This window comes from Sodiomyces alcalophilus, assembly GCF_042370955.1.
Source record: "Sodiomyces alcalophilus JCM 7366 unplaced genomic scaffold ACRALscaffold_2, whole genome shotgun sequence".
NCBI classification, from domain to species: Eukaryota; Fungi; Ascomycota; class Sordariomycetes; order Glomerellales; family Plectosphaerellaceae; genus Sodiomyces; species Sodiomyces alcalophilus.
In genome coordinates, this window is record NW_027263533.1 from 4,085,214 (window position 1) to 4,109,079 (window position 23,866).

At 54.2% G+C, this 23,866-nt stretch overlaps 9 protein-coding genes across 9 annotated transcripts; 4 read left to right on the forward strand and 5 right to left on the reverse strand.

Annotated features, from left to right (window-relative positions):
• Window positions 1-31: 31 nt before the first annotated feature.
• ACRALDRAFT_2033297 (uncharacterized protein) lies at window positions 32-2,616 on the reverse strand. Its single transcript, XM_071020727.1, has 3 exons — window positions 2,257-2,616; window positions 1,985-2,147; window positions 32-1,903 (listed from the first exon to the last, which is right to left on the reverse strand). The coding sequence occupies exons 1-3, from the start codon at window positions 2,340-2,342 to the stop codon at window positions 317-319; spliced, it is 1,836 nt and encodes a 611-aa protein (XP_070877588.1). The 5' UTR covers window positions 2,343-2,616; the 3' UTR covers window positions 32-316.
• A 1,148-nt stretch (window positions 2,617-3,764) lies between these two features.
• ACRALDRAFT_2101016 (uncharacterized protein) lies at window positions 3,765-8,267 on the reverse strand (the record flags this gene model as incomplete). The annotated part of the gene is made up of 3 exons (XM_071023039.1): window positions 3,765-4,698; window positions 4,805-7,959; window positions 8,034-8,267. 3 exons carry the CDS (start codon window positions 8,265-8,267, stop codon window positions 3,765-3,767), a joined length of 4,323 nt encoding a protein of 1,440 aa, XP_070877589.1.
• Window positions 8,268-11,566: 3,299 nt separating this feature from the next.
• On the forward strand, window positions 11,567-13,410 carry ACRALDRAFT_1068858 (uncharacterized protein; the record flags this gene model as incomplete). Its single annotated transcript, XM_071017609.1, has 2 exons — window positions 11,567-12,631; window positions 12,712-13,410. 2 exons carry the CDS (start codon window positions 11,567-11,569, stop codon window positions 13,408-13,410), a joined length of 1,764 nt encoding a protein of 587 aa, XP_070877590.1.
• On the reverse strand, window positions 12,920-14,787 carry ACRALDRAFT_1040537 (uncharacterized protein). Its single transcript, XM_071015187.1, has 3 exons — window positions 14,573-14,787; window positions 13,945-14,453; window positions 12,920-13,841 (listed from the first exon to the last, which is right to left on the reverse strand). The coding sequence occupies exons 1-3, from the start codon at window positions 14,600-14,602 to the stop codon at window positions 13,691-13,693; spliced, it is 690 nt and encodes a 229-aa protein (XP_070877591.1). The 5' UTR covers window positions 14,603-14,787; the 3' UTR covers window positions 12,920-13,690.
• Window positions 14,788-15,140: 353 nt separating this feature from the next.
• On the forward strand, window positions 15,141-17,739 carry ACRALDRAFT_2057942 (uncharacterized protein). Its single transcript, XM_071021820.1, has one exon. The coding sequence runs from the start codon at window positions 15,712-15,714 to the stop codon at window positions 17,434-17,436; it is 1,725 nt and encodes a 574-aa protein (XP_070877592.1). The 5' UTR covers window positions 15,141-15,711; the 3' UTR covers window positions 17,437-17,739.
• ACRALDRAFT_2017504 (uncharacterized protein) lies at window positions 17,466-18,174 on the forward strand (the record flags this gene model as incomplete). The annotated part of the gene is made up of 7 exons (XM_071019883.1): window positions 17,466-17,501; window positions 17,543-17,581; window positions 17,646-17,689; window positions 17,803-17,864; window positions 17,899-17,975; window positions 18,047-18,121; window positions 18,163-18,174. 7 exons carry the CDS (start codon window positions 17,466-17,468, stop codon window positions 18,172-18,174), a joined length of 345 nt encoding a protein of 114 aa, XP_070877593.1.
• Window positions 18,175-18,196: 22 nt separating this feature from the next.
• ACRALDRAFT_2040728 (uncharacterized protein) lies at window positions 18,197-19,003 on the reverse strand (the record flags this gene model as incomplete). The annotated part of the gene is made up of 3 exons (XM_071021084.1): window positions 18,197-18,469; window positions 18,538-18,770; window positions 18,835-19,003. The coding sequence occupies 3 exons, from the start codon at window positions 19,001-19,003 to the stop codon at window positions 18,197-18,199; spliced, it is 675 nt and encodes a 224-aa protein (XP_070877594.1).
• A 1,292-nt stretch (window positions 19,004-20,295) lies between these two features.
• ACRALDRAFT_2017506 (uncharacterized protein) lies at window positions 20,296-21,764 on the reverse strand (the record flags this gene model as incomplete). The annotated part of the gene is made up of 12 exons (XM_071019884.1): window positions 20,296-20,344; window positions 20,385-20,399; window positions 20,451-20,458; window positions 20,508-20,632; window positions 20,709-20,806; window positions 20,918-20,954; window positions 21,078-21,148; window positions 21,192-21,211; window positions 21,289-21,364; window positions 21,393-21,431; window positions 21,473-21,521; window positions 21,596-21,764. The coding sequence occupies 12 exons, from the start codon at window positions 21,762-21,764 to the stop codon at window positions 20,296-20,298; spliced, it is 756 nt and encodes a 251-aa protein (XP_070877595.1).
• Window positions 21,765-22,623: 859 nt separating this feature from the next.
• ACRALDRAFT_2040729 (uncharacterized protein) lies at window positions 22,624-23,522 on the forward strand (the record flags this gene model as incomplete). The annotated part of the gene is made up of 3 exons (XM_071021085.1): window positions 22,624-22,872; window positions 23,017-23,151; window positions 23,235-23,522. 3 exons carry the CDS (start codon window positions 22,624-22,626, stop codon window positions 23,520-23,522), a joined length of 672 nt encoding a protein of 223 aa, XP_070877596.1.
• Window positions 23,523-23,866: the final 344 nt, after the last annotated feature.

Here is a 23,866-nt window from a genome sequence, read left to right on the forward strand (position 1 = left end):
AAACACCTGGCGATTCTGGAGGCCAGAGGCAGGTCGGATGGACTAAATATGAGAGAATATTTTAGCTGATCATTATGAAACTGCGTTGGGTGCTCCCTACTCCCATTACCGTTCCCTTGCCTTGGGTATCTGCTACACTGCAGCCTGTGGGCCAGCCCAGCTTTTTTTCTACATGTCATATTACACGGCCGCGAATACCATATGCGGCTCGGTTTCTTTTCTCCCCAGAATAACGCAACTATCAAACTAGGTCCCTTTCTCTCCCTCTTCTTCGCGTGCAGAATTCGATGATTGCGAATGATAAATGGATGGCTTTTTACATGTTCTTAAGAATGTTGAGAAGGCCAGTGACCTTCCGCGCGATGGTTTGACCGTAACCGAGCTCGACAACACCGCGGGTGAAGCGCCAGGAACTCTCCTGGTCGGCGACGGGGTAGCGAGCCGGGGGCGGGATGGAGGTGCGGATGCCAAGCCAGCCGAAGCGGTCGAGGCAGACGGATTTGGCGTTGCACATGCCACGCAGACCTTCTTTGCCGGCGAAGCGGCCGTAGCCGGAGCCGCGGAGGCCGCCGAAGGGGAGCTGGACGGCGTAGTAGGTGGCAAAATCGTTGACGGCGACCATGCCGGTGCGGAGCCCGTCGACGACGGCCTTGAGGCAGGGATCCGAGTCGGCACCGAAGACGGAGGCGCCCAGACCATATTCCGGGGCGTTCGCGTAGGCGAGGACGTCGGCCGAGTCGTTCGAGGGGGCGCGCATGAGGACCATGATGGGACCGAAGCACTCTTCCCGCGCGATGGCCATTTCGGGCGTCACGTCGGCGAGGAGGGTCGGGGTGAAATAGTGGCCCTTGGGGTAGTCCGGGTGGATGTAGCGCTTGCCGCCGGCGAGGAGACGGGCGCCAGCGGCGACGGCGGAGGAAACGAGGGATTCGAGGCGGTCAAAGGAGGCGTCGGAGATCATAGCACCGACGTCAGCGCTGGGACCCAGACGGAGGGCCTGGACGCGGGGTTCCAGGAGCTCGACGAGGCGACTGTACGGCTCGGGGGTGGCGATGATGCGCTCGATGCCGATGCAGCTCTGACCCGAGGCCTGGAAGGTCCCGCGGAGGAGCGTCTCGGCGATGCGGCCGAGGTCTCGGACAGCCGAGTCGAGGACGATGGCGGCGTCCTTGCCGCCGAGCTCGGCGACCAGCGGGGTGAGGGGCTTGGCGGCCGAAGCGGCCACCTGTTGGCACACGGGCTTGGAACCAATGAAGGTCAGGTGGGAGATGCGCGGGTTGGCGGTGATGTGAGCGGCGGTCTGCGGCCAGCAGACGACGGTCTGCAGCAGGGCCGGGTCGTGACCGTGGGCGACGAGGGCACCGCGGACGATGGAGGTGAAATACGGGGCGCTCCAGGCGGTCTGCTCGGAGATCTTGACGAGGATGCCGTTGCCGGCGAAGATGGCCGATATGACGGGGCCGATGAAGTTATGGAAGGGGTAGTTCCAGCTGACGAGGGCGGCGACGACACCCAGGGGTTCGTAGCGCACCTCGTTGCGCTTGTAGGTCATGAGCAAGTTTGTGGGGCGGCGGCTGGGGCGCAGGGCCTCCTCGCCGTGTTGGATGGTCCACTGGAGCTTCTCGGCGGTGACGAGGATCTCGCCGAGCTGGGCGTCGACCATGGTCTTGCCCGAGTCGGTGCAGGCGACGCGGCAAATGTTCTCCTGGTTGTCGAGGACGTGCTGGAGCAGGGTCCGCAGCACGGCGCGGCGGGCGGCAAAGTCGGTGCGGCGCCACTTGGCCTGGGCGGCGTGCGCGGCGTCGAGGGCGCGGTCGATGGCGGCCGGGGTGGAAGGGTTGACGAGGCCCAGGAACTGGCCGGTGGCTGGCGCGTAGCATTGGATCGCCGAGGAGCCGGGGAGCTGTTGGCCGGTTTGTCAGCTCGACAGGTCTTGACGAGTGTGTACTCTCGGAGGAGAGAGAGAGAGAGAGGCAGAGCGTACCTTGATGGTTGTCTCTTCGACGGTCTGGTACGTTTCTGGCGTCTTGGGGCCTGGCACCTCGTATATCCGAGGGGTCTGGTTCTCGGCATTGCGAAGTCGGCGGATGAACCAGAGGCTGGCGGCTAGAGCAAGTAGGGAGAAGGCAATCTGAGCGACTTGAAACCTGCAGACAGAGAAGAGCCACGCGTAAGTAAGGCCGGACGACGGGAGGGAAGCTCAAGAGAAGCAACCGAGCGAATGGAATTGGCGGTGATGCAGCTTATTATACTGACGGTATTGTTTGGACCCGTGCCCCAAGACACGCCATGGTCTTCTCCCACCACACCTGGGCGTCGTCTGTCTTGAGCAAGGTGTCCATGGCGACGCGGACGTCCAGAGGACCAGCTGGCTGTGGGAAAGTTCGTTCGTGTCGTGTCGATTGCTTGGCAAGTGATCAAAAAGAGCACAGAATAGACAGAGTATAGAGATGGATATAGGGGCTTGGTGATAGCCTCAACACGGCCGGACCGACCTTCCTCGTGGCGGTTTCTTCAAACAAGGACCCTACAGACCGCAGGAATGATGCCCAGGGGGGAACAAAGGCCCAAGCTTCAACGTCGCCTCATTGTCAAGGCCGTGACTGTCGAGTCGCGAGAGCCAAGACAACGGTAGTTGGGAGGAACTGCCGAGTCGTTACACGTGGTGGGGACCGACCGCCTGTACCCCTGAGTTTGCTCCCTTTAATTACATAGTCTCACATTTTCCTCAGTGTCGCGTGCGTTTTCTTATTAAGCTGACGGCTACTAACATAATAAGCACCTGACCAGGCGGTGAGGAGTGGAAATTAATCTGCCGCGTAAAATTACATCGTGACATCGTGGTACGGTACAGTGACTAGACACGACAATGTATTACCTACAACACACGCTTATAGGCGTGCGTCGGCGGGGTACCTTTGCTCGACATTGTGTCGAGTTACTGAACAATAACTTTGTTTTTCGAAACTACTCAATTCGCTGGTTCTTACATTTATCTGCTTCCTGGAGCTGAGGAGAAAGGGGACAGTAGTCTCGCACAAAGAGTGTATATATCATTATAGTGATAACACCAGCAAAGCAGGTTTTCCGATTCCCCGTCACCACGTCGCTAACCTTTTCTCCCTGCCTCCTCTTCTCCAGGGGAACTTGATGTTCTCCCAGCCTGGAACCCCTGGTAATCTAGAATATCCTTGGAAAACTAGTACAGAAAAACTATGAGAATGCGCTGCCGTCTGAATGCCCATCTGCCCATCCTCTAAAACGCCGCTTAACTCCTTGAACGACAAAAGCGAAGAAGAGAGACGACGAGCCATAGGAAGAGTATAGCGATAAAGCCCCAGCTGTCCATCTGGAAACGGAAGAAAGGGGGAAAAAAAGCAGGAATACAAAAGGTGGCTAAGGGAACGAAATAGAAGCAAGCATCTATCGCTGGTACGCGACAGCGTGTCAATGTCGTAGGTCGCTCGTGCAGAGTCGTGATGCATCGATTGGTATCAGTCAAGACAGAGGGGTGAAAGAAAAGAGAGCGCTGGGTCCATTGCACATCGAGCGGCGACGAGCATCGTAGTAGGCTGTCGAGGCGGTTCGCGTGGGGCAAAGTGTCGAAAAGAGGCGAAGGCGTAGGGCGCACTCGATATAAATGCATGGACGTGTGTGTATATGGTAGGGAGCACAAGGTGACAAGGGGGAAGAGAGGGAGAGAGGGGAGAGAGAGAGAGAGAAAATCACCAGGTTGTCCTGTCCGGTCCTGCGCCAATTCCCATCTAGTTATCTTGATGAGCCGGCTTGGTGAGAGAGAACCCCCGGAATCGTCTGTGGAACTTGTGACCAACGCCAACTGGATGGGGAGCAGCCTCGCAATGACTGGATTCAATCCGGGACAGCCGCGCCGCCGACGTGAAATCGCTGCTCGCCTCGAAACTCGGCCGCACCCGGTCCATCGATGCTCGCAGCCGATCAAAAGACGGCCTGGCTCGGTCAAACGACGGTCGCGTCCCGCCTCCCGACATCTCCATCGAGCTACGATGTCCCGTGTAGTTTGTCCCGTCACTGCCATTTTGGCTGCGCGGGTTGTGCGTCGTCCGCGTCGCCACAGATGGCGGGTAAATCGGCCTGGCGTCCTCATCCAGGCTGCCGTAGTGCATATGCTTGGGCTTCCGCGCGCTGAGGTCCGACGTGTTGGAAGCCGAATGGCTATCCCGTCTTGCCACCGCCTTCTCCCCGTCGAGCGGCTCTTGCGTAAGATGCGCAAACTTGCCCTGCCGCTCTTGCTCGCGGATAATGTCAACGTCGTATGGGAAGTACACCTTTTGCAATGCTTTGATGGCGAACCGCGGGAACAAGCTGACCACGGGGACGATGAAGAAGACGGCCCAGAACGAAGCCTGGCTGTACACCTGCGGCGCTGCGTTATAGAACGCTCCCGCATACGGATCCGCCGTATAAGCGCCCGTAGAGAGGAAGATCATAAGGTCGCTGATAATCACCGAGAGAACAATGACCCAGTCCCACCTGTACGTGTTGATCAAGATGTACAAGTTGATGGTGACAACAGCTGGATGGGCGATGTAAGCACCCAGCCTCGTCCGGTCCTCGATATTCAACCCATTGAACGTGACGAAGCTCGTGCGAACCACCGTGAGGTAAGGCACATAGAAGACGATGACCGATTGGTAGACACCATCAAGCATATACAGCCTGCGACCACCATTAGTTTGAGCGTCTTGCAATCGGAACCAAGGGGACTCGGGAAAGAAAGAAAGCAGAGGAATGGGACAAGAAATCGCATAATGGACTTTCAAACACGTACCAGAACTTCAACTGGGTCCACTCAAGCCGCTCGATGCCGCGGCGATACAGTTGCGGAACCGCCAGGGACACGCTATCGGACACGTCCTGGTCCAAAACTCCCATGATGGCGACAGGCACCGAGGTGTAGAAAAGCGTAAAGAAGAGAATGTACGTGTAGTCAAAGATGTACGTGATGTCAAAGTCGCAGTAAATCTGGTACCAGAAAATGCTGAATACCCAGATGATACTCTTGTAGAAGAAATTGGAGATGGACTCGGCCATTCGGCGGTACGACCATCGGCCGTGCACCAAAACCAGCCTCTGGAGAAACCGGAACTGGGCGATGGCGTAGTCCGAAGACATGACCGCCTGACGGCCCTCCACACCGGCGATGCCGACGCCAACGTCCGCCTCCTGGATCATTGCCACATCGTTCGCACCGTCGCCAATCGACAGCGTCATGACGTCGAGACCGTTCTTGACCATGGACACCACCGCCGCCTTTTGCGCAGGGCTGACACGGCAGCAGAGGACCGACTTGCACTGCTTGCACAGCAGCAAAAACTTTTGCTTCAGTGAGTCGTGGAGTGCCCATTTGAGCGTGTAGCCGTCGATGACAATGCCGTGCGTCGGCGGTGGCGGCTCGTGGTTCTGCCTGGCCTTGGCCAGATCGTGATCGTCACCAGTTAGGTTGAAGGTCCTCAGATTGGCGTCCAGCTCGTCGTTCAGCTGGGACAGAATCACCTCGTCGGGCGTCTCGCCTGTTTCGTCTTCGTCCACCTTGAGGTGGATGAGCTCCATATCGTTGTTGAGCAGGTTGCAAGAGAAGCCAATGTTGATTGCCGTCTCCACCTTGTCGCCCGTCAAAACCCACAGCTTGATGCCGGCTTGGCCCAGGAGCGCAATCGTGTCGGGGACGCCGTCCTGCAATCTGTCTTCGATGGCCGTGCCGCCGAGAAGCGTCAGCTCTTGCTCAATGGCCGAAGCGACGTTTTCCATCTTTTCCTCCCGGTCCTCCAACGCGGCCGCCGCTGCGTCGTACTCCTTACGCCAGGTCGCGTAGAACTCCTCCGAGATTTCTCGCTGGGCGATGCAGAGCGTTCTCAAACCTTCTCGGGCGAACATTTCCAGATGCTCGGCCGTACTTCTCCGCAGTTCCGCCTGCTCGCCTCGCTTCAGGCGCGAATAGATGATGCTGTCGGCGCCCTTGCAGATGAGCAGGAGGCGATTATCGGGCATCCGGATGATCACGCTCATTCGCTTTCGGCTCGAGTTAAATTCGATCATTGTCAGAATAGGGTAGTGACGCTCCTCGCCCATCACATTAAGCGTGATCCCGTCATTGTTGCCGTGGAGGACGGTAAAGCCCATGTCACGAGCTGTAGAGACGAGAGCGGCCTCGTCGGGCGACTGGGCCTTGAAGAGCATCCGGGGAGGGTCACCAGCGTGTCGCTCGGCGATGACACTGTGGCAGAGCGCCAGGGCCAGCATGAAGTTCTCGTTGGCGGCTTGTTGCTCTGGCCCTGATTCTCCCGCCAAATCCGACACAAAATCGGGGGCAATGAATGTCAGATCGTCGTCGTGCAAGTAAGGATTGTCATGCAGCCTCCGAAGGCCCTCTATCGCCCGAACCTTGCCTGCGGCGATCTCCGCCCTCGCCCTTGCGCCTTCCTTCTCGACGTCGATGCCCATCCGCTTCTGCATTCCGGCCTGCGCTTCCGTATACGCCTCACCGTAAGGCTGCCCATTGATGGTGACCTTCTTGAACTCCATTACGTTTTGCGTCAGCGTGCCCGTCTTGTCCGAGAAGATGTACTCAATTTGACCCAGATCGTCTGAGATATTCCATGTCTTCGGAATGCAGGGCTGGTCGACCGGCTCGTAGTACATCTGGACGTCACTGTAAATGAAAATCGCCTGCAGCAGCCGCACAATCTCTAGAGTGATGTAGAGCGAGATGGGGACCAAGTTCTGGAAGAAGATGATGGCAGCCCAGAAGGTGATAAACCCGGTCATTGCGGGACTTCCTCCGATAGAGCCAAAGTTGAAAAAATGCAGTGACCTGTCGGTCCTCCCCCACGAGCTGCCGTTGACCACCGCCGAGACCAGACACATGCCAATCAAAATGCCAAAGTTGCAAATGACATTGAAGTTGAGCTCGCGGGCGATGCGAGCCCGTTTGCTAGGCGTAACTCCAGCGTTGATCATGATCTTGGTGTCGTGACCAGTAAATACGACAACCCCAAGAACCCACTCGGTGTTGCGGAGGTTGCAGCCACGGAGCAGCATGTTGTCGATGGTCAACGGTTCAACCATGTCTTGGGGTTCCGAATCCGGTCCATCAAACTTCTGCTGCCACTTGATAGCACCATTGTATTTGTAGAGGTTCGGCTGGGGAGCCTCGCTGTCGATCCAAAATCGGGCTCGCTCGCAATCCCGGGCGTGTTTCATCGACCGACCACAGCGGAGGGAGGTGCGGACTTTGAGATTTGTCTCGCCGTCCAGATTCTTCGTCTCGACGTAGCAGACGCCTTCAGGGTCCGAGGTCGAAAGAACAACAATGTCTGCCGGGATCTCGTCGTCGTTGTAGATACGGACAAAGTCTCCCACTCTGAGATCCTTCCAGGCGTCCTTGTGGAAGCGGGCATTGCCGGTTGCGGGCAGCTCGGAATTCATAAGGTTGCCATTCTGGTGTTTAAGCAAATCCGCTCTCTCCCGATCGGCCGCGTCCGGGAAGTCCAGCTTTTGACGGGGCATCGGAGATGGAACCGGGGTCAACTGAATGTCGTCCCGCATGGAAGCGAAAGACTGACGGTGAGTCGCGAGCGTATCGATGGAAAGCCGGGGACCGCCTGCCTCGCGTGCGGCACGACGCGTGGCCCTGTCTTCTCTCGCCTTTTTGGACCATAGAGTCTGCATCCAACGCCAGATGGAGCCGAAGAACCTCGTGCTGGCCTTCTTTATTCTCCTCCACAGGGACACATTATCCTCATGCACGTTCACATTCTCCAAGCCGTTCAGGCGGTGGACTGGGGCGTTGTTCAACTCGTTGTCGAGAATGGTCCGTCTGGAGTCTTCAATGGCGTCTTTGATGGCGGTGATTGTGAGAATGGCAATAAGAGGCACCGAGCTCAAGCCTGGATTGTAACCCCCAAATATAGGGAAAAACTAATATATACGTGTTGGCGACTCCTTGTGGAGGGAGGGAAGGAATGTCTCTTGGGAGGGTATAGACTACTTACAACCAGGATGACGACGAAGAGGAAGAAAATGTTGGCGATGTTATGGAACTGGAACCACAGGTTCTTTGGTATGAAAGATAATGGGGTGTATTTTGCGGTCCTGATCTTGTTCCGGGCGAATTGTTGGCTCGGTATCCCATCCTCGTCGAGAAGGTCTGGTGGAAGAGGCAGGTTGACGAAAAGCTTCCTGCCCACGCCGTGATGGTCGGGGTGATCCGGGTCGTTCGGATGCATCTTCTCGTTCAGATTGAAGGTCTTCCGAGCACGCTGGAGGATGGGCATTTTATTGAGACTGCCCATGGTGGCTGTCCGTTTGGACTTTCGCAGCTCTTGGTTTGGCTGCACCGGCCCCTCGGCCTCCGGATGGTTCGGAGGGATCATGGTTGAGGTTCTGTGTGGTTTAGGCGCGGGCGCAAAGGCCCGTTAACCGAATTGACCGCCAGGCTGGCCTTTGACGGCCACCGCGATAGTCCCGTCAGGGAAGAGGAGATGGGTTTGTTGTTGGTCAGAGCGTGTGTTGCTAGTAGTCGCTGCTGGTCTGGTATACACGTATTGAAAGAGCGAGATACGATACGGCGACGAATAAGAAAGGGGGTCGATTATGCAGTGATCCGAGCGGCGCGTTAGATTCGAGTCAATGTGTGTAGAAGCCCGCCCGCTGCGGGAGGAATAAGGAATAGGTTCGAAATCGTGATAATAACGAGTGGACAGAAGGTTGGGTGTAGGAAAGAATTATTTCGGAGAAGACACGCAAGTGGAGAGGGATGGGTTGCGATGGAATGGAAATGCGGGAAGGGAGGCGGCGGTGCAATTCAATTCCGCCTCAAATCCAGAGGGGGTTCGGGGGTCCAACGGTTGCCAGACAGATGCTAATAACTCGGTACCTACCTAGTCGCAATAGTGTGAAGAAAGTTACAAACCACAAGGCAAGGTAAGCTTCATTCCCTTTCTGGAGGAAGGCTCCACTGAAAGGTACATTTTGGCCACCTGGTCAGTACTTCCATCGGGTGTCGGTGGGGTCTCTCCGATCCCACCTAGGTTAGTAACTGACTAATGATCTTTTCGCGGTACATGTACCCCATAGGGGGTCCATTTTCCGTTAGACGTTTCTGTCATACGGGAGCTCCTCCAACAAACGTGCTTACTAACGTACCTATGAGGACCTTTCAATGTACTTGTACATGTAAGGTATCCTTTCTCGTCGGTGATATAATGCACCCCCCTCATCACTGTTGGACCGTTATTATTACTTATTGACACGAAATGCGGAGAGGGTGTGAGTAATTAGTAATTACGCCCGGAAGCCCCGGGAACTAACAAGAGTCCGAAGTCTGGTTTGCGGTTACTGTTTCTATCCCCGACCCATCCATTCTCCTCTACAGTAACGCAGGTGCGATGGTAATAAGAGATCGAGACATAAGAAGACCAAAGGTAAGCAAGAGGTAAAAATAGATCTCACGCTCGGCTGGCGAATTCAGCGACGCGTCCTACACTATTACATTGTCTGTACACTGGTGCGAAATGATGGCCACTTGCTCTCTTGTTGAAGTCACCCCGTCAGAATGTGATCCATGGGTGCATGAAGATGTCTTGCTTACCAATGAGATGTCAAAACGGTGGGGCTGGTGCCAGATCTCGGTAAGAGTTCGAAGACAGGGGCTAATATCTAGGTACTCCTGTATAGTGCATGCAGCGTTTCATACGGAGTTACTGCACGTTGCTGTTCGTGCCTATGTACATATAGCGGGGGAAGCATTGATGACGAGAAAACCGTGTTACCTACCTAGGTACTCTTCACTTGTGCTTAGAACCCGTACCGTATGTATGTCGTACGTTGTAGAAGAAGGGAGAAAGGAGAGAAGTGTGGGACGGTCCGCTCTCTTATCACGTCCGAGTCCAACAACCTACGAATCCCGAGTTTCCCGAATTCCAGGCTGACCTCCGAATGCTTCTCAAAAAGGCTAGGAGAGACAAGGTTACAGGGGGTGCTTTTCCGTTACCGTACGGATAAGCCATACTACAAAAGGTAGTTACACACAACCCGATACCTCCCTTCCTGCATCTCATCGCAGGTAGGTAATTATAATGAGAACCAACTGAAGAGACAAATCCTCCCCATCCTAATAATACGACGCAAAGGCAAGTCACGAAACGTGTGCACACCTGCAGCTGACGGACGGTCGGTCAGCCAACCACAGCTAGGACCAAGATTCTCCATCGACCAATCTGATGTCAATCTCAATTACGAACACATCTTCCAAACTTGGTCCTCATTCAGGGGTAAAAGGGGCACAGGGCACAGGACGCGGACGTGTGCCATATTTAAGCCTTGCCTTGTCAACCTTGGAACTTTCTACCCTGCGGTCCCGGTAGTTGAAGGTCGTCAGTACTCGCCTTACAACGTACGTCTGGAATGAACGCTGAGCTGAGAGATCTTAGCCCCAACACGCCAGGGACATAACTAAGTACTTCGAGATCTACCTGGAGATCTGCTGATCAACAACGTAATTACATTTCAAAGGCATCGGTTTACAACGTATATCATCCCCAACCATGTACACTACAGAAGAGTGCGTCTGGGGTGTAGCAAGTTATGTGTCACGTGACCTCGCAGAACATGGCGAGCTCAGCCAATGAGTTCAGATACCGTAGGTGGGGTCGCCACGCGCCACTTTTCGTTTCGGACGCGTCCTCCCAAGTCCGTCGAAAGGGACCAACTGCTCTGTGAAAGATATCAGCGTCTTATCCAAGTCTTATGTGTTCTCCATCGTTTAATCGCATCATCCATCTGACGGTCATGATGTCAGTCTAAATCACACGGTCAAAATATTCTGCCCAAGTCGCCTCATCTACCTGACCGCAAGCTCACACACACTGTCTCGTGGGCTCATGAGAGCGCCATGTCCTACGCGCAAAGAAGTATAAGAAGTTATTTCTTGTCCAGCCAAACCAAGTCATCCGCGACGTCTGCAAAAAACCCGACTTCATCTCAAGGTCCGAACGACAGCAGAGGCTCCAGTGCAGCTGGCAGCGGTCGGGATCACACTCCCGGGCCGGTTGGTACAGGCCGGTCATTTCCAGATGATGATGAGGTTGTACCAGCCTGGCGGCGAAGCCAATCATTGTCTTACCGCCCAGATCAGGAAGCCAATGGCTTGGAACAGAACAGAAGTGCTCTCAACTCGTCCGCGCCAGATCCTCAACATGAAGGCAGCGGCGGTTCGGGCCGGTCCACACCAACACGTCCTACGACACCGGTGACCAATCTCTCCGGTTCTGCAGACACATCAACTCCCACACGAGCCTTATTCGACGTAGCCAAACATGAGAGAAGCACTGGGAAACGCAATGCAGACGTTGCTTTTCTCTCGCCCAAGAAGGACAGGACTAAGACGCCCAGGATAGACGCGACTTCGGATATCCTGTTAGGGCCGTCGGCGCCCCTGTCACCACTCCCCACGCTTTCCTCGTCCGCCCTCCCGCCATCTTCCCCATCAGCGTCCGAGAATGCGAGGCCGTCTTTCGATATCAACATGGAGATTAAGGGCTCCGACGATGAAGATGACGATGCCGCTTCGGACTCTTCCTTTCCCGAACTTGAACTGCTTCCAAAACCGCAGCCCCTACCGAAGGTGCCATCCGAGCGCGAGCGCTGGGCTCCATTCGCTACCCCTAAATCACGACGGAAAGCCGGAAGGGTCCACCAATCTCCGTTGACTATCCATCCCAAACCCATGTTCAACATGAAGACGTTACTTGAGCATCAGCGTAAAGAGGATGCCATCCAAGCCAGTTTCGAAAAGCTCGAGGAGGCTGAATCCAAGGCTAGAGCGGAAGCGGCTGACACGGAACCCGACTATGCCGACTTCAAACCGAGCCCCAACACGGCTCGCCGGAGATTCATCAGCGTCGCCGGACTCAAGGACGACGAGGTGGCGGGGAAGGCGTTGCGGGCCATGGAACGTACGGAAGCCGCGAGCGCGGTGAAGAACCGTTGGTACTTCTTCAATCCTAACCTTGGGGGCAGCGCGGCGGCAGAGACATCCGAGCCTTTTCCCTCCAAAGCCGCCAAGGGGCCGTGGAGCATTCTGGCCGTGGACGGAACGCGAGCGCTGCACCTACGGTCATCTTTGTTCAAGGATTTTGCCCGCAGGTTTGAACTCCCCGATGAGATTCTTCTCTGGGCTTTACATTCCGTACACTCTGAAAAATCTCTGCAGCTTCGCCAAGAGTACTGCAGTCTCATCAGCAACGTGTCTGCCGCCCAGGTCAGGCGACTCGCCACTCCAGACTTGTTGCGACAGCTTTTCCGTCGTATCGGGGCGAACCCTCACGTTGACGACCAGAAGCTTCAGCCGGTGAGGCAAGTCGAGAAACCCTACGAAGACAGAGACTGGACGGGATTGCGCTTGTATCTGGATTGGGTCTATAATATATCACCGTATCTGGAACCAGCGTCTCTCACCTACGCCGCTATCACCCTTCTTCGCATGGCCGTGGATGAGACACTTCTAGCCAATGCCGATGTCCGAGTCGACCACCAATTTGCCCTCCTTGGTCTCGTCAAGGCTGTGGACGATGCGTCTTGGAACAAATTTGTAAGCCACCTCTTTTTCTCTTTTGCCATTTTCCCTTTTTTTTGGCTCATGGGACTGTTCCAAGACTGACCAATTATTAGTGTGAAGATGTCTCCACGTCCTTGTCTTCTGCCTTTGAGCAGAACGTCTTCCGTTTGTTGCCTCTCCTATCTATGAGTGGGGTGGATGCGAGGCTCCGCCAGCTGCGACAAAGATTGGCGGCGGCATTTTTCTTCGACAACATGTCACTCGCCCGAGAACCGCCCCATGGCAGCATCATCATCCGGGAGGCCGCCGCGCTTCTTCAGAAGGACGATTTCAAGATCAATCGCAAGACGGACTACGGGGAGTTTAAGGCCCGGATTCAGTTGCTCGACATTGCGCTCGGGGACGGCGCGTTCACGCCACGCCACAGCGATGCCGATCACGAGGCAAAATTCAATGCCGACGTAGACCACCTTGCCCAGCAACTGAAGAGCCTCTGGGCCAGCATCAAGGACTCGGGTGCCGTCTACCTATCCCGCACCGAGGCGAAAAGCGCAATCGACAGTGCTCAGAAACGACTCACGTACCAAATCCGGACCATCCCCCCACCCAAAGAAAACATCTTCGACTTGCCCGGGCACAAGGAGGAGGTCGTGACGCAAAAGCAAAAGGACTTTATGGACAAGTTCATCGGAAATCTCAAGAAGCCCAGGGCGGCCAAAATCGAGGGTGGGTCGCGTCCAAATGGCGTTGCAACCAGTGATGACGAAGCGACCGACAAAGACGAAACTTTCATGACGGCCCCAGACGTCTAGGTAATTAGGATCTTGTTTCAAGCGAGGAAACTACATGGTATATATGGTAAATGGTAATGATAATGACCTGGTTCATCCCGGCTACGGACATTGTGTGTGACGATCGTACAGCGCTCCAAGGCACATAAGCAGGTGTTCCCACCCATTTAGTTCCGGATCCTCAAAAACAGATTAGAACATCCAGCCTGTGCCGGGGTGCGCAGGGATGGGGGAGTGTAACGGAAGACATGGCGCCGCGGGCTGTGGTCTGGTATAACGCTGCCACAGACTATAAACGCGCTTAATCGTAAAACCTGCGGTTGGGGTTCTGTCCGAAAAGAGTGTCTCGCACAGCCGGCAACGCGGTCTCCTGTAGGAGTCTTAGCCGCTTCTCGAAAGTGTTGTCAATCTCGATCTTTCCGTTGCCGCCAACGATGACCGCGCCGCCGCCGCTGTAAAATCCCCCCTCGTTAGCATGGCTGCACTTGTTATGAAAAATAACGTGGGCTGAACAGGAGGACGGGTGGGTGGGGTTTGTTTGTGACAACTGCGTACCTTCCCTCTGGGAGATATTCGTCCTTATCCACGACAGCGGAAGTGTCCTTGCCAACCTGTTTCTTGTATTCCTTTACGGCATCCTCGATGGCCTTTTTCGTGATGTCGGCGTCGGCTTTCCGGACGCGGACCTGGACCGCAGGCTCGCTCAGGGCGTAGAGACCGTCGAGGATAAGATTCTTCAGAATATCCTGGTATTTAGATTTATCCTTTGTGCCTTCGCTAAGCTTTTGGACTGCGGTGTCGAAGATGGAGTCCACCATCTCCTGTCGAGCCGCGAGGATCCTCAGCCGGGTCTTGTTGGCAACGGTGGAGCGGGTGATTTGCTGGGACATGGTGGCCTGTTTGAACTTCTTCTCGTAGGACGCGTCGATGGCGTCGGTCTCCTGGCGGACGAGCCTAGACTTCTCGATGGCGAACTCTTCGTTGGCTTTGATCTCGATTTCGCGGGCTTTCTCCATAGCTTCCTGCTTGATGAACGCCGTCATCTTGCGGAGCTCCTGACCGACCTGGATTTGGGGCGGAGGAAAATTAGCCTCTAACTCGCTGCTGCAGGGAGGTTAAGAACCAGAGCGGCCTCCGCCTCATGTGTGAAGGGGGCATCCCCAGGGTGGGCGAGCGAGCTCACTTGGTCGTCGGTCAATGGCTGTTGCGACATCGTGAAGGAGGTGTTTGTTTAACCGAGGGAGGGGGGTTTGTTGAGGTGATTCAGCGAGAATTTGAACAAGCAGATGATGGGTTGGCGATGCTGGCACTCCAAAATCACCTAGTCGAGATGTTGATATGTTGAGATGTCGTAGAGAAGTGTACGATCCCAGGCTGGAGGTGTCGCTGGCCCACCAGCCAGCGTCATGTGGAGTGGAGTCGGCTTCTTGCTTGTGTACGTTGTACGCTGTACATACGAAGTACACTCCGTAGCCTCGTGCAGCCACAATAGCTCCAACCAACCGCTGCTCTCTCCACCAAGTGCCTCCACTTCTCAGCTTGTCCCCCCGGCGCGTCGCGCAGTCGCACCGCCACAGCTTCTGATATGTGGAGTGCCACACAAAATTCAAGGTACCCACTAATTACCGTAAAATGCGTTCACTTGGTTCCGTGACAGGCGGCGGTCAAGGAGTTACGATGTATTACTCTGTATTATTAGTTACCTACGTATCGGGATAGCAATCCCCGTGATTAGGCCCTGGAGCGATGCCAGACGTCTATTGAAATCTTGTCCCTTTCAGCATCCCGTCCTGTCCTACACACCTTTTATGTTTTTTTTGAACGACGATTACCTTTACGGCCTCAAGGGGTCCTCCTATTTTTACTCGGCAAATCGCCATTGACGTCGCCTCGCTAATTACCTACTGACTCGAGCAATCCTATACTCTCCCGACGCACTCGCAGTCAGACTGCCACCACCAGCAAGCCACTGTCGGAGTTTGAACTTTGCAATCCTCTTCCGGAACCTTGAGGGCTTTACTCGCTGAGCTTCGATCCATTAGCCCACCGACCGACTGTCCATTTACCTACCTAGCTAGCGACCATCCCAACACACGCCTAAACTATAGCACATACGAAGTACGAAACGACACGAGCTTACCCGCCGTACACGGCGGTCGAAACCTATATATATGGGACTACTTGCCACGTCTCTATTTCTCAGCCGCCAGATGACCGATATCTAGGCTACTGCGCGAGCATGGGGCTTCTAGGTGGCCTCTCCCCGGGGGGAACAATCACGGTTCGTTCAGTTTGAATCGCGTCCTTCAGCACGTCGCGAATATGCTGCTATCTAACACGTCCGGTGTCTGTCAGATTGGCATCTTCGTCGGCCTCCTCTCCACCAGCATTCAGAGCCTAGGACTCACCCTCCAGCGCAAGTCGCATATACTTGAAGATGAGAAAGAACCACACGAAGTACGCCGGCCGCCTTATCGGAGGGCGAGATGGCAGTTAGGAATGGGCATGTTCATCGCTGCGAATTTACTCGGGAGTACAGTCCAGATTTCGACTCTCCCGCTGCCAGTTCTCTCGACACTGCAAGCCTCGGGCCTGGTCTTCAACTCCATTTGCGCGACCCTCATACTGGCCGAGCCGTTCACGAGATGGTCACTGTGTGGAACTCTTCTCGTCTGCATCGGCGCGGTCCTCATTGCCATCTTCGGTGCTATTCCCACTCCCCCGCATGATTTAAGGGAACTCCTTGAACTCCTCAATCGACGACCATTTGTTATCTGGATGATCCTCCAGGGCCTTTTCGTTGTCGCCGTAGCCGTCATCACGGACAGCCTCAAACTCGTGCCGAAGTTGAAGCAAAATCCCACATTCCGATTCGCTCGAGGCCTAGCGTACGGCTGCATCAGCGGCACTCTGTCGGCGCACACATTGCTAGTGGCCAAATCGGCCGTTGAGCTCCTCATTAAGACCTTCTCTGGCTCGACGAACCAATTTGTACACTGGCAAAGTTGGGTCCTAGTGCTGGCGTTGATTACGCTCGCTCTAACACAACTCTATTACCTTCATCGTGGATTGAAGCTCGTCTCGACATCTGTCCTATACCCCTTGGTTTTCTGCGTATACAACATTATTGCGATTCTGGACGGCTTGATTTACTTCAACCAAACTAATCTCCTAGGGCCGCTGCGGGCCGGCCTGATAGCTCTAGGCACGGTAATTCTTCTTTCGGGAGTTCTGGCCCTCTCTTGGCGTCTGAGTGACGAGCAGCACACGCCCGGTGTAGGGCAATCATCCCTGGCGCCAGGCTTGGGTCTGGTCGATGACACGGAAGGAGAGGAGGATTCTCTGCTGGGGTCGGACTCCCACGAGGAGGGTAACGCACTCCTCGGCAGCTATTCTACTTTCAAGCCAGCGGAAAATTTCGAAGGCACTCCCTTGACGCCGACGACGAAGCCCAATGACACTCTCCTCTGGCAGGAGCGTGCCGAAATTTGGGGCGAACTCCAAGATCAGGACGCTCCAAGCTCGCCCCTCCCCCGGTATCGCTCTAGCACCTTGCCGGCCAGCGAAACCACGACACTGCTCCCAGCACGTCACTTCAGCAGTGGAGCAAGTCCCTTATCCGCCAACGCAGCTGGGCCGTCGTCCGCTGCCACCGAAAATCCACCTCGTCGGCCTGGTCGCCGGAGGCGTAAGTCCACCGGCTTTCCAGGTTTCACGGCGCGTCGCAGCCGGCGGAGAAGCCAGGTCTCGTTACAGGACGCTCTGGGCGGTGTATGGAGGATGAGCTGGTGGCGGCCACGCCATGGGCGAGAGGGGCGATCCAGTAGCGATGTCGAGAGCGAGGCCGCAATGTTGCCTGGATCAAGGGCTGCGACCGACGGTGTGAGAAACCGGGATAGCACGGGCACCATTGTTCCGTGGCCGCCGTACCAAGATGAGCCTGAACTCCCAGACCTAAGAGTGCCGGGCAGCGGAGGTGAGGCCAGCCATCCTGCTCAGGAGCACATTGATGGCGAGGGCGAGGTGAGGAGATGGAACGGAGATTAGCAGGGGTTGGCCTCTTTGTTTTTCTGGTAATGCCGGGCATCGGTTTGCTTGATTTCCCTTCTTCCGTCTTGAATTGGTTATGGGTTTTTCATACAATGGAGTGCAGGTGTTGGCTGGGAGCGCGAATGGGTCTCTTGCTACCTGGGTTGGAATTCAAGGCGCTTCTAGATATACCATTGACATCGAAGGGACTAGGACAGGATAGCTAGTTCGAAGCCAGTACCACAAGCCAGTGGGCGGGTGTCTCGCAGCAGTCTTAATTCATATAGACTTCGCGAATAACCAGCTCAAGACTTTATCGTTAACATGGAACTTCTACATAACGGACCGATAACCAAGGGACGCTCGTAGACTTCACATATACAGACATGTCACCATACCATCGCCTCTCGGGGAGATCAAGGACGAAGTAACACAGGGAAATAGGAGTGGCAGTACATGGGTTACACGCCGACCCTCTAGCCCACATTGGTCGACATGAATTGTTGGATGAACTGCTAGAGGGCGAGCAAGTTGCTGCGCGCTCAAAATGGACTCTTGTGGCAGTCGGTTTCCGGGGTTATCCTTTTCTCCGCTATTGGACAAGTAATGACTCGGTATGATGTTGAAGATCGTGCAAAGTGAATATCACGGCCAATATAACAACGCAACTCCCGAGTTCGCCACTGAATCCATAATCACCGACGTGGTCCATTGAAGCACCATCCTGACATGAATGACATGCAGACGGCTAGGTGAAGCCCCTGACTCAGACGCGAATCTAAATTCTGAGGTACCCCCTCTTCTCATCGATGTGGCGGAACCGCTCGCGCTCTCTCCGGTCCTTGAGGAGAATCGTTGTACAAATAATGAGAAGAGTATCAACACCGACCATTCCGAATACGGCAGTGAAGATGTCGTCGAGGAAGATATTTGCAAAGGAGGTCACTGGGCCAACGCAGCCGCGCATGAGGGCCGCTGCAGCCGGGGAGGGACAGATATCGTCGGTGATGAAAGCAGGGGTGGTGCTGTTAAAGTAACCGCAGCATTCGAACTAAGAGGGTGAAACGGGTAAGTCAGACGCTCGATGCAAACAAGACAACGATAATGGCAAACACGTACGGCGGTCTGCATGAGGCTTCGAACCCCGTCATTCTGGTCCGTCCAAATATCGAGGAAGCGGTCTTGCATACGGAGGGTGAGAATCCAGAGGAAGACGCCAATGCACAGCGTGAAGAGGGCACAGAAGACGATGAGGAAGCCGGAGAGTTTGAGCCACCCGCGGGTGGGGGTAATGATGCCGGGAAGTGTGAGAACAAAAGTGATGAAGATGAAGACGGCGTTCGCGATCCCCGCTATATTGATAGGATACGTTAGTTCAAACGCGACCTTTATTACTGGATCGAAATGGGAACCCACCTTCAAATGGGAAATTCTGGTAAATCAAGTGCCTAACAGCCTCTCTCCCTTCGGTGGCATCCTCGGTCATTTGTTGCCGGGCAATCAACGAAAACCCCAGGGTAATAGCTCCCGTGGCAAGGAACAGGACATCGGCGGCCACAAAGGTCAGCAGAATCTTGTTCACCATGTCGCCGGCGGTGTCGCTCCACGTCGTGCAACTGGTGGAATGTTGTCGAGGTTGTCGAGTGTTGTTAGGGACGTGACCCGCCGTTCCCAATCGCGGGACTCGTGTCTATTCGGACGCGTATAATTATCCCAAGGCTTTGGGCTGTGACTCGGTGTTAAGAAATTGGTGGGAAGTTTGACGACCAGCGTCTTTGGTAGAAAAAATGATGTAGTCTCGTCGAGGGGGGGAGGAATATGTCGCCCGTGGTAAGGAATGGGACCGGCAAGCTGGTGAAAAAGAAGAAGAGAACCTCGTCCGGCAAGGGAAGATGTCGTCTCGGAGGAAGGACGCAAAAAAAGTGAACGAATCGAAAGAATCGAAAGAATCAAAAGAATGACCAGGCTTGTTCTGTCCCTTTCCAAGGAGAGACAAAGAACCAAAGCTTGTATTATTAGATGAAGCGAAAGGCGTGTTCGCTCACGCGGAGCTGGTTAGGAAAGGTCCCAATTCGCCGAGTTCGAATTCAGGAGGACAGGCGGAAAAGAAAAAGAATAAAAAAGAAGCCACAAAAAAAGAGGAAACAGATGGATGCACGTAAAAGACGTGGGGTAGAACTCGAAAGGGCACAGAAGGCTGCCTCGGTCGTCGAGTCGCAGACTCGTCGTGATGACGCGGGTCCCCGACGGGAACTGTTTCAAAATGGAGCCAAAGCACCCGCCTCCTTCTAATTCGTACATACATACTTGACTGTGCCGAGGGACTGTGGGTCTCCCAGGGGACTTACCCGCCAGGCCATGGTGCCACTAAATCGCGCCGTACGAGGACGGTGCGAACAGCATGGCCAATCAGAGGACGTCAAAGGTGGAAGACTCGCCTGATTTGGGAGGGCTAGCCCCGGCGCTTGACCGATGCGATGAAAGTGCCGTTTGCATGGACGTTTTCAACTGATCTCTGAAGGTGCTGCTTTGTTTCCAATAATAACCCGACGTCCCTGTGGTGGTAGCGTTTATTGGCGTTTTTTCCACGGTTGCGAGAGACTGCATCATGAGTTTATTACAAAAGCCAGCCTTCTGAGGAATGTTCAAGTTTCAGTCGACAACAAACAGACCCTTTGCTAGTCTTTACCTCGTAACGTCTGCCGTCGTGGCTCTACTAGGAGCAGCCATTTGCGTATTTTGGTGTATGCAATGAGGTAACAAATTACGTCGTAGACGACGACAAGCTGTTCACATGTCGAGGAGTAAAGCAGTTGGTTGATTATCTGGATGGGCATCCACAGAGACTACCACATCATTAATAATACATATCTTCGGCTACGAGTCCATCGAATCAGTTGATGCTAGCAATTCCTCATAGATCCGTCTGTAGTGTAGTGTACGACGTACATAGTGGGCAGTGTGACATAAAACCATGTCTACTACCACGAAAAAGTCAAGCTCGACATGTTACGAGTCTCAGAGGTCTCTACGATGAAATCTAGATGACATTTCAGAATTTATACTCCGTGGTCAAATGAGATCTAAACCGGGAACTGATAATTGACAGCTTTCCGGATGTAGGGTTGATCCGGGATCTTCCCAAACCAAATCGAGGAAAGCCAGATCGTGAATCGGCCTGTGACGAGATTGACGAGATTGGGATCAGCAAAAGCTGGCCACCAATTCCTCGAGGACTACCTTATCCATTCATTGGTGATAGATACGATACTCTCTACCAGATAAGCAACTGAGATGCCTTCGCCCACAGCTCCCGCCGGAGAATATACGGAGGGAGTACCATGCGGGTTGGGGATTCCTCACATGCAGATGAGCATCCCGGCCGCCCCTAATGTTGTTTGCAAGAGGATAATACCCTAACGCGGGTTATGTACAACGTATGTACATATGTACGTTGTAGTTGTATTTACGCTAGGTTTCTTTGCCGTAGGTAAACCACCCAAAATACTCTTCCGCATGGGCGTTTTGTTTTCTCCCTCCGAGACCATGCAGTAATTATGTTATCATAAAGTCAAACCCCACCTAGTATTTGATCATGCGTATCATTGATTTGGGTGTTTTCTTTCTCTCCTTTCTTCCTCGCGCGGGAGTATTACAACTCAAGGCTGAGGCGGACAGCGCAGACTGATATTGATGGTTGAGCGCCGTGATTTCATGGCGGCAAACGAGCCTTAGCATCAACATCGTGGGGCTAGGGGCTAGGGGGCGTGTACATTGTATTCTCGCACTGGGGCTAGGCATACAGTGTGAGTACAGACAACGAACACCACCCCACCCCCTCTCTTATTACAGTGTTTTAACTAAGTGTACCAGACCGTTTGTCCGATTGGGTACAAAGGAGCCGTGTACGTACCAGATACCTGTAATATACTGGTAAACTGGCTTTCTGACTTTGTAGTCTGTATGTACAGAACTCTTGGTCTGTAATATGTATGGCTTGGTGTCCGTAGGTACTTTATACAAGTATATACGAATACGTGTAAACAAATTCCACGTTTTGACACTACAGATGTATATTGTACTGACGTAAACCACATTTTTTACTTGCCGTTTCCCAATGTCTCTGGCCTTCAATATTCTAGTATCATAATATATCTTTTTTATTAAACTCCTGCACTGGTTTTCCTCGCTACCTGCAAGCATCTCTCCTCGTGTCCGAGGAACGTGGGTACTTTGAGACGCGCAGGTGTATGTAGACCCACAGCCTCTAGTACAGTGTCCTCGCACCGTAGACGTTGGTTAAATGGAAGAAGGGGAGGAACGGGGGACACAGTGGTACGTACCATTTTAGAGGGCCTAAAGTGGGCGCCGTCGCTACTGCTGACCAGGTTGCCTTTCCACTTGCCCTATAGAAATACAGGAAAGCGAACTAGGGTCCCACTTACTTGACTCCTTCGGCACCACCAATCTCCTGCGCCCGCCAACCAGGGTGTCGCGTTATTCCCCAGTTGCAGAGCCGAACTTCCTCGCGTTCTTTCCCCGCCTTTGCCCTTTCTTAAACAGTCTGGTCATGGCCACGCCCGTGCTACCACCTCACTATCCTCTTTTCATTCAACTCCGCTGCTTTCTCCTGCCTTAACCTCAATCGAGAAGTTCTAGCTGACATCTGCGTTGCTTGTTTTCTCTACAAGGAAGTCGCTCGACATTGGGAACCCGTTATTTTGGGAACACCCCAATTCCTGCATTTATTTCATCGATTCGGTGATCTCAACCACCCTTTCGAGTCGCGTTTTCATTTGTTTTGTGCCACACGCTGTGAACAACGAGAGAAAGACCGGCTTACCTACTTTGCCTCTTCTCACTCGTACGTAACAAGCACCTGGCCCCGCCAACGAATCAACGCTGCCGTTCCCAAACCACATCGACATCCCAGACGAAGGTCCAGCATTTGGACAAAGCCCCCCCAAAAAAAAACATATTAAATTAAACCCCAGCATTCCTGACTTTCCTTCCTCGGAATCCCAACTCTGATACGTCGAAGCCCGAACCAGGCTCCAGCAAGAGAAGAAAGCTGCCACATACCCATCGCGCAGCGCCCCTCCAACCGTCGCCAGATCAAGTATAGATCCATCGGTACCACGCCCAAAACAGAATCCATCTCCACCACATCTCATCCTTTTTAGCCCGTGATTCAAGCGATTAGCAATGACCGACATCACCGAACAACACGAGCAAGCCTCGCCGCAAGGCGAGATTGAAGAGACGCAATCGGTCAACAATGGCAACGCGCCCGAGAATCGCGGCATCAAACGCCAACGTCCCAGTGGCGAGGAAGAGGAGGAAGAGGAAGAGAAGGGCGGCCGCGAACGCCGCAAGATTGAAATCAAGTTCATCAGCGACAAGTCGAGACGCCACATCACCTTCTCCAAGCGGAAGGCGGGCATTATGAAAAAGGTAAGCTACCATACCAGCCTGCAATGACTCCCTGGTGGCGCGCCATCCATCGGACACGCGACGCGCTTCGCTCTCGCGCACTTTCGTCCATCCACTCGCTCTCTTCACATCCCGAACGCCTAGGCTAACGCGACAACGTGATAGGCCTATGAACTTTCAGTCCTGACCGGCACCCAAGTTCTCCTGCTAGTCGTGTCGGAGACCGGCTTGGTCTACACCTTTACCACGCCAAAACTCCAACCGCTCGTCACCAAGGCTGAGGGCAAGAATTTGATCCAGGTATGTTGGCCCCGCGTCTGTTTCTCTTGTCTTTTTGCATCTTGTTTCGCAGTGCAGTTCCGCTAATATGGTCAATCGTCTAGGCGTGTCTGAATGCTCCGGAGCCCGGCCAGGGCAACGAAAACGGCGTGGACGACGGGAATCAAGTGGAATCGCCGGAGGAGCCGCCCCAACAACAACACCTCCCTCCTCAAGCCGCGCGTCCACCACCGGGCATGCCCCAAAACCCGCACATGCCACCAAATTACATGCCAAATATGGGCATGGATCCGTCAAATCTCGCGTACGGTGGCTACGTGAATCAGCAACGAGGAGGCGGTTATCCAATGCCCCAAGGGGGCATGCCGCAACATACGCCCCACCAGTCATGACGATCCGCCTCGACGCCCGAAACTGTTACTAGCTGATACCCCGGCATACTGCATTCTGGAGATCTCGACCTTCGGTCCTGACACATCCTCGCCATCCATCTAATGGGGGAGGTTCCGACGGTCTGGCGTTCACTCTAGTGTTCCTCGTATTATACTACTGATTAGCGGTCATCACCGCCTTTTTTCCCCGCTCTTTTGCTCCCTTGTTCCGCTGATTTCATTGCCTTTGCGTGTTCCCTCTGTCCGTCGCCATCTTCCCGTCGGCTCGCCTTGTCGCCGCGTCACATAAATAGCCTCAACGGCTTCTTTTTATGATGAGCAACTGGACATCATGTCTTCGCCCA

Excerpts from the sequence above, each read along its gene's own strand:
- ACRALDRAFT_2033297 (XM_071020727.1), bottom strand. The coding sequence starts at position 2,342 with ATGGACACCTTGCTCAAGACAGACGACGCCCAGGTGTGGTGGGAGAAG. Across the intron at positions 2,148-2,256 it reads GCACGGGTCCAAACAATACC|GTTTCAAGTCGCTCAGATTG; the intron begins GTCAGTATAATA and ends CTCTGTCTGCAG. Across the intron at positions 1,904-1,984 it reads TCGAAGAGACAACCATCAAG|CTCCCCGGCTCCTCGGCGAT; the intron begins GTACGCTCTGCC and ends ACCGGCCAACAG.
- ACRALDRAFT_2057942 (XM_071021820.1), top strand. The coding sequence starts at position 15,712 with ATGCTGCTATCTAACACGTCCGGTGTCTGTCAGATTGGCATCTTCGTC.
- ACRALDRAFT_1040537 (XM_071015187.1), bottom strand. The coding sequence starts at position 14,602 with ATGTCGCAACAGCCATTGACCGACGACCAA. Across the intron at positions 14,454-14,572 it reads AGCCATTGACCGACGACCAA|GTCGGTCAGGAGCTCCGCAA; the intron begins GTGAGCTCGCTC and ends CCCCAAATCCAG. Across the intron at positions 13,842-13,944 it reads GAATATCTCCCAGAGGGAAG|CGGCGGCGGCGCGGTCATCG; the intron begins GTACGCAGTTGT and ends GGGATTTTACAG.